This window comes from Vicugna pacos, chromosome 3 (assembly GCF_048564905.1).
Source record: "Vicugna pacos chromosome 3, VicPac4, whole genome shotgun sequence".
Taxonomy (NCBI): Eukaryota; Metazoa; Chordata; class Mammalia; order Artiodactyla; family Camelidae; genus Vicugna; species Vicugna pacos.
Window position 1 is genome coordinate 15504977 of NC_132989.1, and position 15025 is coordinate 15520001.

General features: G+C 46.9%; 1 protein-coding gene and 1 long non-coding RNA gene across 16 annotated transcripts in view; one reads left to right on the forward strand and one right to left on the reverse strand.

Moving 5' to 3' along the window:
- The window catches only part of LOC107033535 (uncharacterized), a 92913-nt gene that overhangs the window by 74767 nt on the left and 3121 nt on the right, over positions 1-15025 (forward strand). For 7 of the 13 annotated variants that reach the window (XR_012067107.1, XR_012067130.1, XR_012067106.1 and 4 more), the window contains 2 exons: positions 11228-11391; positions 13836-13916. This is a non-coding gene — a long non-coding RNA (uncharacterized lncRNA). Of the gene's footprint in view, positions 1-11227; positions 11413-13835; positions 13917-15025 lie in introns of all 13 variants that reach the window. The other 6 variants (XR_012067137.1, XR_012067108.1, XR_012067125.1 and 3 more) reach the window with 3 other exon arrangements.
- ABLIM3 (actin binding LIM protein family member 3) overlaps positions 7255-15025 on the reverse strand; it is a 165751-nt gene continuing 157980 nt past the window's right edge. For 2 of the 3 annotated variants that reach the window (XM_072955098.1, XM_072955100.1), the window contains 4 exons: positions 14975-15004; positions 14337-14395; positions 12839-12899; positions 11897-12134 (listed from right to left, as the gene is read on the reverse strand). In XM_072955098.1, the coding sequence (XP_072811199.1) occupies positions 11971-12134; positions 12839-12899; positions 14337-14395; positions 14975-15004 (314 nt within the window). In that variant the 3' untranslated portion in view covers positions 11897-11970. Of the gene's footprint in view, positions 9366-11530; positions 11612-11896; positions 12135-12838; positions 12900-14336; positions 14396-14974; positions 15005-15025 lie in introns of those variants that run through there. The other variant, XM_072955102.1, reaches the window with a different exon arrangement.

Here is a 15025-nt window from a genome sequence, read left to right on the forward strand (position 1 = left end):
AGGAAGGCCTGTATAGCTATGAACTTCCCCTCTTAGGACTTTTGTTTTTGCTGCATCCCATAGATTATGTATGGTTGTGTTTTAATTGTTTGTCTCAAAGTATTTTTTAATTTCTTCTTTTATTTCATTTTTGACTCATTGGTTTTCTTTTTTTTTAATTGAAGTAGTCAATTACAATGTGTCTATCTCTAGTGTACAGCACAATATCCCAGTCATGCACATATATAAATATATTCATTTAAAATTTTTTTCTATTAAAGGTTATTGCAAGATATTGAGCATAGTTCCTTGTGCTATACAAAAGAAACTTTTCTAAAAAATTTGTTTTTATATATAGTGGGTAACATTTGTAAATCTCAAATTCCCAAATTTATCCTGTCCCACCCCCTTTCCCCCTAAGATTGTTTACTAAGTCTACGAGTCTTTCTGTTTTGTAGATGAGTTCATGGTGTCCCTTTTTTTTTTTTAAGATACCACATATGAGTGATATCATATGGTATTTTTCTTTTTCTTTCTGGCTTACTTCACTTAGAATGATGATCTCTAGGTCCATGCATGTTGCTGCAAATGGCATGGTTCTATTCTTTTTGATGGCCAAGTAGTATTCCATTATATAAATATGCCACAACTTCTTTACCCAGTCATCTGTCGATGGACATTTAGGTTGTTTCCATGTCTTGGCTATTGTGTATGGTGCTGCTGTGAACATTGGGGTGCAGGTATCTTTTGTTTGTTTGTTTGTTTTAATAGACTTTTTTTTTTTTAGAGCAGTTACAGGTTTACGGCAGAATTGAGCAGAAAATACAGAGTTCCCACATAGCCCTCACTACCCACATATACCCAACATCCCTCATCACTGTGACATATTTGGTGCAATTAGTGAACCAACATGGACACATTATTATCAACAAAATTCCATAGTTTACATTAGGGTTCACTCTTGATGTTGTACATTCTATGGACTTTGACAAATGCATAATGACATGTAGCCACCACTGTAGTATCATACAGAGTAATTTCATCATCCTAAAAATCCTTTGTGCTCCATCTATTCATCCCTCCCTCCCCGCTGGAGACCATGATCTTATTATTGTTTCTGTACCTGTGCCTTTTCCAAAATGCCATTTGGTTGGAATTGAACAGTTTGTAGCCTCTTCTGACTGGTTTCTTTCATTTAGTAATATGTCTTTTAAGTTTCTTCCATGTCTTTCATGGCTTGATAGCTCATTTTTTTTCACTGCACATATATTTTTAAATTTACATATATGTACTGTTCATTGTTTCTAAGAACGTTTAGAGCTTTAGCTTTTTAAACTTTCATAGTTATCAAAGGAATAAAGCCAACCACAAAATAAAAATTAATTCAAAAAGATATATACACCTTGCTACATTATTTATAATTGCCAAGATACAGAAGCATCCTAAGTGCACATTAATAGTTGAATGGATAATGAAGATGCAGCATACATATATGTAATGGAATACAACCCACCATAAGAAAGAAGGATACTTTGCCATTTGTGGACCTTTATTCACTTTTTTTTCCACTTCAAAAACCAGAATTTTATAACCTACATAAACATTTCCAATACATCAAAAACAACAAAATACCTAGCAATAACTTAACCAAGAAGGTTACCTATATTCTGAAAACCAAAATGACACAAAGAAATGGAAAGATTTCTTGTGCTTTTGGATTGGAAGAATCAACACTATTAAAATGGCCACACTACCCAAAGCAATCCACAGATCCAGCGCAACTCCCATCAAAATACTCACGACATTCCTCACAGAACTAGAACAAACAATTCCAAAGTTTATAAGGACCACAAAAGACCCCAGACAGCCAAAGCAATCTTTTGTAGGTCTTTTTTTTTTTCTTTCCTTTCTTTCTTCTTTTTGTTCTCTTTTCTTATGGTTTGATGACTAGAGAAGGTCCTTTAAGATCTGTTGTAAAGCTGGTTTGGTGGTGCTGAAATCTTTTAGCTTTTGTTTATCTGTGAAGTTTTTGATTTCTCCATCAAGTCTGAACAAGAGCTTTGCGGGATAAAGTATTCTTGGTTGTAAGTTTTCCCCTTGCATCACTTTAAATATATTGTGCCACTCCCTTCTGGCCTGTAGAGTTTCTGCTGAAAAAGCAGCTGATAACCTTATGGGAGTTCCCTTGTATGTTATTTGTTGCTTTTTTCTTGCTGATTATAATATTTTCTCCTTATCCTTAATTTTTGTCAATTTGATGACTATATGCCTTGGTGTGTTCTTTGGGTTGAACCTGTGTGGTACTCTCTGCACTTCCTGGACTTGGGTGACTGTTTCCTTTCCCAAGTTGGGGAAGTTTTCAGTGATTATCTCTCCAGAAATTTTCTCAGCTCCTTTCTCTCTCTCTTCTCTTTCTGGGACTCCTATAATGTGAATATTTGAGCGCTTTATGTTGTTCCAGAGTTCTCTTAAATTATCCTCATTCCTTTTTATTCTTTTTTCTGTTTTCTGAAGTAGCGGTTTCCACTAATCTGTCTTCTAGCTCACTGATCCATTCTTCTGCTTCATTTAGTCTATTCTTGGTTCCTTCATGTGTTACTCATTTCAGTGATTTTGTTCTTCAACTCTGGGTATTCTTTATATTTTCCAACTCTTTGCTAAAGACTTTGCTATGTGCATCTATACTCCTCTTGATTTCTCTGAACATCTTGGCCATCATTACTTTAAACTCTTTCTCAGATAAATTGCTTATCTCCTCATCACTTACTTCTTCTGGGATTTTATCTTGTGCCTTGGGCTAGGAAATATTCCTTTGCCGCCTCATATTGTCTTTCTATGTGTTTGTGGATTCCTTCCACAGGCTTTGGGATTGTAGTTTTCTTATTTCTAGTATCTGCCCCTGGTGGATGAGGATGGACTAGAGGCTTATGCAGGGTTCCTGGCAGGAGGAGCAGGTGCCTGGCCACTGATTGGTGAAGCTTGGTCCTGGATCTCTGGTGGGTAGGGCCGTGTCTACAGGCCTTTGTGGCTTAGGAAATCTGATGGGTGGGGCTGTGTTCCCACTCTGTATGTTGTTTGGCCTGAGGCTTCCCTGCAGGCTATTGGGTGGAGCTAGGTCTTGGTGCTAATGATCCAATCAAGATGGCAGCCTCCAGGAAAGCTCATGTAGATTAACACTCCCAGAATGTCCGCCATCAGCTTTTATGTCCCCTGGGTGAGCCACAGCCATCCCCCATGTCCCCAGAAGACCATCCAAATCCAGCAAGCAGGCCTGGCCCAGGTTCCTATGAAGTCACTGCCTCTGGTACTTGGACCTGGCGCACATGAGATTCCATGTATGCTTCCCACACGAATGGAGTCTCTGTTTCCCCCAGTCCCATGGGACCCCTGGCACCAAGACTAACTGGCCTTCAAGACCAGATGTCATGGGGTCTCCTTCTCTTCCCAGTGCCAGAACCTGAGCTGGGAAGCCTGACGTGGGGCTTAGAGTTCTCGCTCCTGTGGGAGGGCCTCTATGACTTAACTATTCTTCAGCTTGTGGGTTGTCCACCTGGGGGGTATGGGGCCCAATTATATCACAAGCATGCCCCTCCTACCATCCTGCTGTGGTTCCTTTCCCTCTGTATGTTTCCAGTTACAGAAGATCTTTTTTGCTAGGTTCCAGTCTTTTTTTTGGATGGTTGTTTAGCACTCAGTTGTGGATTTGTTGTAGTCATGAGGAGAGGTGAGCTAGCGATCCTATCACACCGCCATCTTGACTGGAAGTCTCTATCTTTCTGAATTAGAGTTGCCTGCAGATATCGCCCAGGAGTGGGATTGCTGGATCATATGGTAAGTCTGTTGATTCATGTATGTTGAACCATCCTTGTGATCCTGGAATTAATTCAACGTGATCATGGTATATGATCCTTTTTATGTATTGTTGGATTCAGTTTTCTTATACTTTGTTGAGGATTTTTGCATCTATATTCATCAGATACTGGCCTGTAATTTTCTTTCTCTGTAGTGTTTTGGTTTTGGTCTGGGTTGATGGTGGCTTCATAGAATGACTTGGGGAGTGTTCCCTCCTCTTCAGTCTTTTGGAAGAGTTTGAGAAGGATAGGTCTAAGTTCTTCTTTGTATATTTTGTAGAATTTTCCAGTAAAGCGATCTGATCGTGGAATTTTGTTTGAAGGGAGTTTTTAAATTATAGATTCTATTTCACTTCAAGTGATTGGTCTCTTCAAGTTATCTGTTTCTTCTTGACTTGATTTTGGCAGGCTGTATATTTCTAGAAATGTCCATTTCTTCTAGGTTGTCCAATGTGTTGCCATATAAGTGTTTATACTAATTTCTTATAGTTTTTTTTTGTATTTCTGTGGTGTTGGTTGTAATTTACCTCTTTTATTTCTTATTTTGTTTATTTGGGTCCTATCTCTTTTACTTGGTGAACCTGCTTAGAGGTTTGTTGATTTTGTTTATCCTTTTTAAAAAACCACCTCTTGGTTTTAGTCATCTGTTCTATTTTTTTGTCTCTATTTTATTTATTTCCCCTCTGATCTTTATTATTTCCTTCCTTCTGCTGACTTTGGGTTTTGTTTGTTCTTTTTCTGACTCTTTTAGGTGGTAGGTTATGTTATTTATTTCAGATTTTTCTTGTTTTTTGAGGAAGGCCTCTATATCTCTGAACTTCCCTCTTAGAGCAGCTTTTGCTGCATCCCATAGATATTGTAAGGCTGTGTTTTCATTGCCATTTATCTCGGGGTATTTCCTTATTTCTTCTTTGATTTCATCATTGACTTTTTTTTTAAGTAGTATGTTGTTTAGTCTCCATGTGGTCTTTTTTTCCCTGTTTCTCTTTCTGTGGTTAATTTCTAGTTTCATAATGTTGTGGTCAGAGAAGATGCTTGAAATAATTTTATTTCCTTTAAATTTGTTGAGGCTTGTTGTGTGTCCTAGTATGTTGTCTATCCTAAAGAATGTTCCATGCATACTTGAAAAGAATGTGTATTTTGCTTTTCTTGGATGTAGTGTCCTGTCAATACCAATTTAGTCTAGCTGTTTTATCATGTCATTTAGTATCTTTGTCGCCTTATTGATTTTTGTCTGGAAGATCTGCCTTTTTATCTTGGCATTTGAGTTGTCTAGTTTTCACTGGTTCCTCTTATAGTTTCTAGTTCCTTGTTAGAGTGATCTGCATTTCTATTGATAATCTTTCTTAATTCATTTAGCATTTTTTATTACCTCCTTTTTGAACTTGGGATCTAGTAGACTAGAGAGGTCTGTTTTATTGTTTGCTCTTTCAGGGGATTTTTCTTGTTCTTTTAATTGGGAGTAGTTCCTCTGCCTTTTCATTTTACTTAAATTTCTCTGTCTCTGAATTTAGGAGAAAAAATTACCTACTGTGGTCTTGAAGGTCTGTTTTTGTGTGGGAGTGTCTTTGTGTAGACTGTGTGAGTCCAGTATTTTTGGCATGGATGCTTGCTGTATCTTTCCTCAGAGTGTGCTGGCCTGTTATCCCCTTGATAGGGAGTGTGATTGGTGCTGTGACCAGAGCCTGCTCTAGAAGTTGGGTGGGGCCTCCTCTTTGTTCTGTGGCTGTCAGAACCCTGTCAAGAGTGAGGTTTGATCCCCAGTTGTTGGAGTAGAAGCTCGAGGGTCACATTCATTGAGGCTCTGTTGCGTGTAAGTGTGTGCTCTGTCCTCAGTGAGGTGAGTGTTGAAGCAAGTAAAGCCCATCTGATCACTGTGATACTATGAGTCGCCAGCGCAGGCGTCCTCAGTTTTGCCCAGAAGCAGCCCAAGGTCACGTCCCCTTCTCCATTGTGTTCGTCTGAAACATAGTGTTAGGCTGGTGCTGGAGACTGGGGTGTTGTGGCTGCAGGAATCAAGGTGGTTGGGCTGCTGCCTAGCATCTGGGCTGCCTCTTTGATAGAACTCTTCCAGGGCTGGTCTGCCCCAGATCTGGCTCCAAGCTGCAGTGTGAGGTAGGCAGGCCTGGAGCACTTCCACTGGGAGAAGTACTGCTGTGTACTCCTCCCCAGGCACTGTCCACTGGGGTGAGTCTGTGATGCCACACCACCTGGTGTGTGTGCCAGCATAGTCCACTGATGATGGACCTTCCCTCGGACCTACCCTTCCAGTGGGAACCCTGATAACCAGCTCTGAGGTCAGCCCCATCCCTGCCACATGCAGGCTCACTGAGCCTGCTGCCATTGGAGCCACCAACAGTGGGGCTCATATGGTGGGCCCATGCCCCATGCTGCCTGCTGACATTGGGGCTCCTGTGGGGGACCTGTGCCCTGCCCTCCACATGCTAACAGTGGCAGCCCAGGTCACACTCCAGGCCCCTTGGGCTCTCTCTAGACCAATTCTGCAGCTAGACCAGGTCCTCTCCCATGGTCCATCTGCTGAAGCCCAAGTTTCAGCACCTAGCTGCTGCGCATACTAGCATCATCCTTGCCTGGAGCAGGTTTCTGGGGTGAGACGTGTGGTGATGTGGCAGCCAATATGTGCTGGTTTCTCTCTGCCTTGATTGCTAGCAAGCCAGCATCCACACACTCCTCATGAGCAGAAACCAGGCTCCTTCAACTCCCTATCTGTCCTGGTTGACCTCCCAGCTGGTGAAGGGGGTTTCCAGGGAGAGGGACCCTTTCCTGTCACAGCTCCTTCTCATGGGTGCTGGTCTCTTCCCAGTGCCTTTTTTTCCTTCGTCCTGCCCTGTTGCATGGGGATCTTTCTTGCAGCTTTGGTTGTATAAGAGATCTTATGCCAGTTTTCAGTTGGTTTTCTGTGAGAATTTTTCCACATGTAGATATATTTTTGATGTGTGTATGTGGGGAGGTGAGCTCCATGTGCTTCTACTCCCCATCTTGACCTCCTCCCTCTTGTGTTTGTCAGTAACTGCAGCACTGAATCAGACGAGGTCAGTGCAGAGGTCGGGCAGTTTCTGGCTTACTGAGGATGAGAACTCTGACACTCACCGTGCTTCCCCACCTCCAGGTTCACTGCCTCTTGGAAGTTGCTGGCTCACCTTGGTCTTGCTGTTCTTATTTTTTGATCACAGAACCTTAGTTGTTATGGGAATATCCTCCTCGGTCCTGCAGGACCCCATGTTCTGCAGGGAGCAATCTGGGTAATGCTTACCTTGTCAAATTTGCTTCCAGAAAGAGAAACCAAGGCCAAGGGCAGGCTTCTCTCTAACCCTTTTATTTTGAAAAATGTGCATGGTTCAGCCTCTTCCCACATCACTCATTTCTACTCACACTAGAAACAACAGAAGGACACAAGTCTGAGTTGAAGTTATGTGCTTTTATGGGGAACAAAAATACCCAACAACTGTAACAAAAGCCCTTCAGTCTTGCCAAGTTCTAAACCAGTGATAATGAGGCAGTTTCAATGACTGTCTGGCTGGGGACATTTCTAAAGGGGTCAGGACAGTTGAAAGACATTGGCCAAAAAGAGAAGTTGCAGAGAGGGTTGACATTTTAAATGAAAGCATATTAGATCTCCCTTCTGGCCCCTCATCCTATCACCCTTTGAAGTTACAGTTTCCTCCCAGTTTGCAAAGATCCTTCCTGAACTTTGCTTGAATGCAGTCTCTTCCAGAAAGCTTTCCTTGGTCGGCATCAACTGCATCGGCCTTCTCAGTAATGTCACACTTTCTCATGCTTTCTCCTATCCCTTTGTGCCTCACATCCATCATGTCTGAGTATGTGCCGTGTGATACCCATGTTCGTAGGCATGCCCAGCAGAATGGGCCCTATGTTGATCATCCCAGTATTTCCATCTCCCTCCCCCATTCAGTGCTCAGTATACAGCAGGTGCTCAGCATCAGCAGGTGCTCAGTGAGGGTTTGTTGAGTTGAAGTCAGTTCTACATTTGCCACATGACATCACCAGCCTCTTGAGAGCTACAATTGTCATTTCCACTTCTTCATCCTTCCTCCATGACTTCCATGGTCTGACTCAGGGCATCTCCAGGAAGGAACAGACCCCACCAACCATACCAACTCATGGTTGCAGGTTTGGCTAGAGGAGGTGAGAAGGTTAAGCTTTCACCCCTGTGCCAGAAGGCAAGGAGGCAGGAAAGGCAGCCACTGGGGAAATTAGGATGACCGTGAGTGGTGTTGGTCAGTGCTCCATTTTGGAATCTCACAGGCAGCCATTCTTCCAAAAGTTTCCTCCATGAACCATGGCCAACTTTGCAGTGGGAGCCAAGGACTAGTGGGGGTCTGGTTGGGTTTTTCTGCCAGCCTGGGGACCAGCAGACATAGACCAAGAGCCTTTCTTTAGGACATGGCCTATATTACCTTTGAGGGGGTGTGTGTTAGAGGTTGTCTGTCTAGTTGTTCAGTTGGAGCTGTGGTGGGAACAGTAGCCCTGTGGTGAGTTGTCAGGCACATAGATTGTAGTAAGGCTGAAGAATACAGGCTGTGATAATGGGCCTCTCCTCCAAAGGGGGTGGGATCAGGAGGGTCAGGATAGTGAGGGAGGGTCCCAAGAGGTCCTGCGGCTCCAACTCTGTCTCCTGCTCCCTCCCTCTGGTTCTCCACGTGGGGGCCAGGCAAGGGGCCATTGGAGGTAATGTGTGGGGAAGGGAAGTGCTTGTTGTTTTCCTACCATGAGTCACAGATTTGGATCAGAGGTGAGAATCAAGGGCAGAAGGAGGACTGAAGAGGTGAGAAGCCAAGGCCCTCTCCACTTCTGTTTCCTTCTGTAACGAGTGGATGTGAGGCCCACACTCACAGCTGCGTCACCCCCAGAGAGCACTGAGGTCCTAGTAGGGGCGATGAGAAAATTCTTCACAGGCTCTCAAAGGTGCTCAGTGACCTGGGGAGAACTCTGGATCCTCCCGTGGGAGGGCCCCTCTGGGGCCAATAAGGTATGAGAAGTGCGTGGTCAGCATCCTCCCTGGAGACTGGGGGGAAAGAGCCGAGGAGAAGAGAGACTCCTTCAGGCACCTCTTTTAGGAAAGAGAGTTGGACCTTGGGGAACTCAGGACAGATGTTTCAATATAAAAAGGCTCCCCAGTAAAAGGCTGGGAGTCCCCTCAGATCCCTTCCCCAAACCCATTGCACTTAGAAAAGAGAAAGTAAGGAGCATAAAAAAATCTTGATGACGTGGGCTTGCCTGACGGTACAGAAAGCAAGTCTCATGGCAGGCAGTGAGTCCCGATACACAGGAGAGGATTATACCGAGCTTCAGGATAGAGGTTTTATATCTCTAGCTCTATCTCTAGTTTTATATACATAGATCTTTATACAAATGCATATGTATTTATAGAGCCTCTGCCTAGAACAGCCGGGCTTGCTTCTTTAGTTCATTCCTCTTCCAGAGGGCCAGCCGGTCAAACTCAGAGATGGTCATACCAAAGACTTGGTAGAACTCTTCCTGGGACAGGTGGCGCTGAAAGGAGGTGGGAGGAGACAGAGAGGGAAGAACTTGAGGATGTGAGGTGCAGGAGTGGCCCGGGGGAGGGGAGGCGGCTTACTTACACCCAGAACGGCCGTCTTCTGTTTTCCACGTCTCTTGTGCTGAGAAGCCCGCTGCCACCCCACCCCTAGTTTCATGTATAGTTCTGGCTATTTGACTTCCCATAAACAATATATTGCACATAAACACGCATACACAATATACTCCTTATTTTTGATGGAGCTTTGTTCTTTTAAATTAGCCTCATCATGCTCAGTAACTGGCTGGCGTTGCCTGGGAGGAATGTGCCCTTAGCTGAAAAAATGAAGCAGGTCCTAAGTGGAACTAATGACTGGACATTAGCAGCTCTCTGCACGTTTGTAGCTGAACAGCAAGTTCTTTCTTTCAGACTGATCCAAGTGACATACCTCCATGGCTGTCATACCTTCCACAGACCTTAATTCATCTACACATCCTCATGGCATTGTGCTTGGCTGATGTCAGTGTCCTGCCTCATAGATGTAGTGTGTCACAACCAGAAGTGACCCTGGCACCACCCACCAGTCATTTCCAAGATATGTCCCTGGTTACCCTGGGTCCTTCATCAGGGTGCCTTGTGATCACTGTGGGAGTCAGAAAGGAAGGGGCAGCAGCTCCGGGCCTTCCAGCCCTGCTGCCAAACACGGTGGCTTCGCATGCTTGTGCAAGAGATAAAGGCTTTCAGGTACTATTCAGTTAAAAAAATTGCCCCTACACATTTGCCCCTTCTCTTTCTTCTCTGACCAGTGTACAGTGGTCCTAAATAGGAGGAGGAGGAGGTGGCTTCCTTCACTGCTAGCCCAGCATGCTAGAGCTGGAAGGACTCGCAGAGCTTCCTGGCCTCCTGATCCACTCGCATCCCCTTCCTAAGGCCTCCTCTGCTCAGGTCAGAGGTGGTTGATATGCTTCTCCCAAGAACTGCTGAGCTTCCTCTCTTATGAGCCTGCATTCAATTCCACAAACATCTCCTGACACCTCCCCTAGTCCAGGCTCTGTGGTAGATGGCAGACAACGTGTCACACACAGGAAATGGATGGATACAAAGGAGAGGGTAAGGTGGTAGGTCTGTGCTCTGGACACAGGGCTGCGGGAGCCTGGCGGAAGAGGTGAGCAACAACCTGGGGGAGGCTTTGGGGCACCGGCATCACTAGAATGCAGCCCCGAGCAGTGACCAGGCTGGCAAGGTGGCAAGGGTGTCTGTAGGGAAAGGCACCAGGGTGGAAAGGGCAGGGTGTGCTCCTGGAATCCATGTAACCAGGGACCAGAACTCCACCCAAGTGGGCTTGATGGCTCCAGAGCCCAATGCCACGCCCAGGCCGCCTCTGTGCCTTCTTTACACTGCTCCCACTGCTCTCGATGCTTTCCTTCCTCTCTTTATCCATCTAAACCCACCTCCCCTTCCCTTCAAAATCTATCCAAATCCTTCCTCTTCCTGGAAGCCTGTGTCAACCCACCCAGCCTTTGTGGTCTTCTCTGAATAACAGCAATGAAACATTCCTGGAGAACTTTCTATTCAGCACACTGCCAGGCTCTGTGTCAAGGGCTCTGTGTGTATTGTCTCATGTATGTCATTTGGCAGCTTGGGGGAAGCATGACAATCACCCGCTTTACAGAGGAGAGAACTGCTTGGTGAGGTGGTCACGTGGCCAAGCCGTTCTCCCTAGGGATGCAGCATCACGGCTGGAAGCTAGGGAGTCTGGCTCCAGACTTGCTTATGTGTTTACGCTACACAGCGCTGTCCCCATCCTTCCCCCACCACAGGTACTGGTTTTCTATACAGTCCTGCATAAAACTAATGCTCCGTTCCTTCTTATCAGTCAGACTGCAGGCCCTTGAGGGCGGGAACCAAATCTAGCTCTCTTACGTCTGCAGAAGCATCAGCCCCCGATGGGGACACACTGTAGCTGTGCACCACAGAAGCTAACTGAATTGAGGAGGCTGCATGGAACATCATGGAACAGTCTTGGACTAAGGAAACCAGGTTGGAGTCTCTGCTTTTTCAGTAAGCTGCATGGCCTTAATGCCATTCATTCTGCCTGCCCCTCCCAAGCTGGGTTAGATTAGGCAATTTCTGGAATTGCTTCAATCCCAGAGGCTCACGCTCAGTTCTCTAAACTTACCTCTAGACGTGTCCGGTCCACATCCTTGGGCAGTCGGTTTCTTCCTCTTGTGGTCACCAGCAGCAGTTCATAAGGGTAGATCTGAAGAGAGAGGGGGGGGTGTTTGCTGGTTGGGTGACAGTGGTGGGCTTGTCTCTTCAGATGTATTTTGTGTCTGGGCCCCCTCCTCTATCCAGAAATGGCCAGAGGTTGAAGTCTGGAGGAAGGGCTGAGTTTGTCCTCTTTGGGGTTTCCTGGCAGCCCCAAGGTACCTTCTCCCAAAACACAAGGTACCAGAGTCCTCAAATACTGCCCGGGATTACCTTGTGGCTTCTGGCCTTAATGTGAGCACAGGGGTGCCTGAATGTAAATGTCTCGTATCTGTGATTGACAAGCCTCCAGAAAGTCTCTGAGGCCTCGGGGGAAACTGATTTCAGGAAGCAAGAGACGTAGGGCAGAATTTAGGGAAAGTAGGCCAAGGAGGGACTGGAAATGCTAGTCCTGAGAGGACACTTGGGGTTATTTATTGATATTCCCTTCCCTGCCTGGATGGGGCTGTCATCTTTCTGCTGGTCCCAGAGTCCCAGAGACACCCAGGGTCTATGTATCTTCTTTACCTTGTACTCTGTAGAGAGAGAAGAGACACACACACAGTAGAAACCATCAGTCTTTGCTTTGTGTCACTACACTGGCCTCTGTCACAGAGACCCTGTCCTTAATGAATTCACCCCAAATCAAAGCTGGTATGAACACAATAGAAAAAGGGATTGGGCTGAACCAGAGGTGTATTTTTAGGGGCAGTATGACTTTTGAGATACTTAGAATATAAATAAGAACAGTCTGAGACTGTGAAACACATGGGTGAGACCCTTCATCGTCTGGAGGGAGTCCTCCAGGGTTTGACGTGGGCCCACTTTCCTGCCTGAGCCTGCTTGTAGGAGCTGGCGGAGGCTGGTGGGAGAGCATCACTGGCAGAGAGCATGAAGCTCATGGAATTTTTGCTGGGAACACAGTGCATCTGGCTCTGAGTGTTTCCCTCCACACGAGGCTGGCAGGCAGCTCTAGCTCAGCATTCCTGGGAGAACAGCCCTCTGTGATGACGCTGGGAAGCCAGATGGGACAGATGGCCTGGAGATCACCCGAGGCCAGGGACTTGAGAGGACGAGGGAAGAGCAAGGGAAAGGGAGGGAACAGGAAGGGAAAGGGAGGGGAACTCAGAGTTTGGACAGAGCCCAGCTTGAGGCCAGTGTCGTTTGCTGGTCACCCGCAGTTACGAGCAGTGCATCATAACAAGGGCCCTCTGAAGCCCCAGGAGAGGCCGGCACTCACCTCGCATGCCCCAGTTGACGGCGTTCATGCTGTCATAGTGGAACAGGTCAGCGCTGGGTGTCTGCAGGGGAGACAGAGACCAGGGTTGTTCTGAGGCAGGCCCACCTCTGCCTCCCTCAAGTACTCATGTGTTCCAGAAAATGGACTGGGCCTGGTGGGACACAGGGCCCTCTCAGAAGCCTCTGTCTCAAGTTGGGGGATATTTAATTTACTCCCATACCCCTAGTGCCTAGGCCTTGCACACAGTAGGCACTCAATAAGTGTTCATTTATTGGTGAGTTACAGCTCATGCTTTCTTTCATTACTCAAGTATCCCCCCTTTTTTCTGAGACTGTCTTGACAACCCTGTCTGAAACTGTCAGTCGCCCCTCCCTCGACTCCCAGTCCCTCTTATCCTGCTCAGCTTCCTCCCTTTCTTCCCCAGCACTTCCTACCTTCTGTGTAAGCTGACTTGTATGCTGTTTACTACTTGCTTTCTGTTTCTCCCTGCAAGAATTTAAGCTCCAAAGGTCTTTGTTTTGTTTGGTCATTGAGGTACTCCAAGCACCCAGAGCAGTGCCCGGCGTACATAACAGGCTTTCAGTAAACACCCGTTCATGAGCGCACGTCTAGGCCCTGGGTGTGTGGGGCACGGGGCCTGTGTGCTCCTCGACGGGGGCGGACGCAGGGCGTTCACACCAGCCATTGCGCTCTCGTGGAGCTCTGATCCCTTTTGTGTGCTCAACACTAATACTGTCTCTTAACAAGTCTGCCACTTCTGTTCCTCTGCAGTGTCTCCTCTACATGACAGGTTTTTAATGGGAGGAGCTGGAACATGAACTCTACGGGAGCAGATTTATTCACTGCAGGACGCTCAGCACCCAGAACAGTGCCTGGCACTTAGTGGGTACTCAGTAAATAAACGCCTGTCTCAGTGTGCCTGCCCTTCACCCCATCACTTGTCTAGCCACATAGCTGCTGCTTTTTCCAACAAGACATATTTTTCTTTCCCATCCAGTCCTTAAACCAACTCACAGCTTCCATGGGGGTCTTACGCCACAGGCCATCAAACAGCTCAGAAGGCTCCAAGCCTTGGCAGGTGAGTGGAACCGGCAGTCAGGTGTGGGCTGTGGGGGCAGCTGGCCAGGGCTCGCATCCTGCCTCTGCACTTACTAGGAATGAGAGCTTAAGCAGGTCACTGCACCTACTTCTCTATGCCTCCATTTCTTCATCCACAAAATAGGGTTAATAAAAATAGTAACAACCTTGCAGGGTTACAGTGAGTGAGTGCCTGTAAAGGGCTGGGCACACAGTCGTGGTGCCAGAAGTACCAGGTGCTCCGAGCCCCTCCCGTGGGGGCTCACAGGGAGGACGGCAGTCGTGGCCTCGGGGTTCTTTTGTTAGTGCACGTCTAACCCCGAGGCCTCTGCCCAGCTTTCATCCACAAGTCATCAATCATAAGCTAGTGCTGGAATTGTGAACCTCTGGAGGACAGTGCCCCCAGCACAGCCCCTCTTACCCTGTGCAGCCCATTTCTTCTGTAGGCAGGCAGGGAGGCAGATTTGGAGAGGAGGGGATCTGAAAAGAAGGAGCCAAGATAATTACCAGGAGCCCCAAACCAGGGTTACCTCTCTCTCAGGTCATCTGGCTGCAAGTGGCCAATGTTCCTCCCCAACCCTGTGGGAAGGGCCATGGACAGAGGCCACCAGCTCCTTCCACTGCTCTCCAGACTTGCAAGTGACCATCTTGAAGGTGCCTCACCCTGGCAGAATTCTCAGCCCACCCGCTCACACAGTCTTCTGGCCTTAACCTGCACGCATGTATCCCATGGTGGGCCCATGTGTCCTGACCGCAAGGTGGCTCTGGACAAAGGCCCCAGAACTGGAGCTGAGCTCAGAACTCAGGCAGGCAGGCCCTCATGTGGGTGGAAGAGGCATGTGCTCTTTCACTCTGGGAGCTGTTGGGCCTGGCAACCTTGGTTCCAGAACCAAAGATTGAGGCCCACTCTCTGACAAACACAATGGGGTGCACTATTTTGGATAAGGACTGTGCTGGGACATCCATGTTGTATGTCATACAGCTAAGAGGGACCTGCAGCTGACTCAGCTCTGGCCCTCCCAGGACATGTGGGCTGAAAGTAGGGTGGGCAGAACTTACCGCTGTCAGCCAGGTAGTGGGACCGAGGGGCTGCAAAAGAGAAGCCAGAGA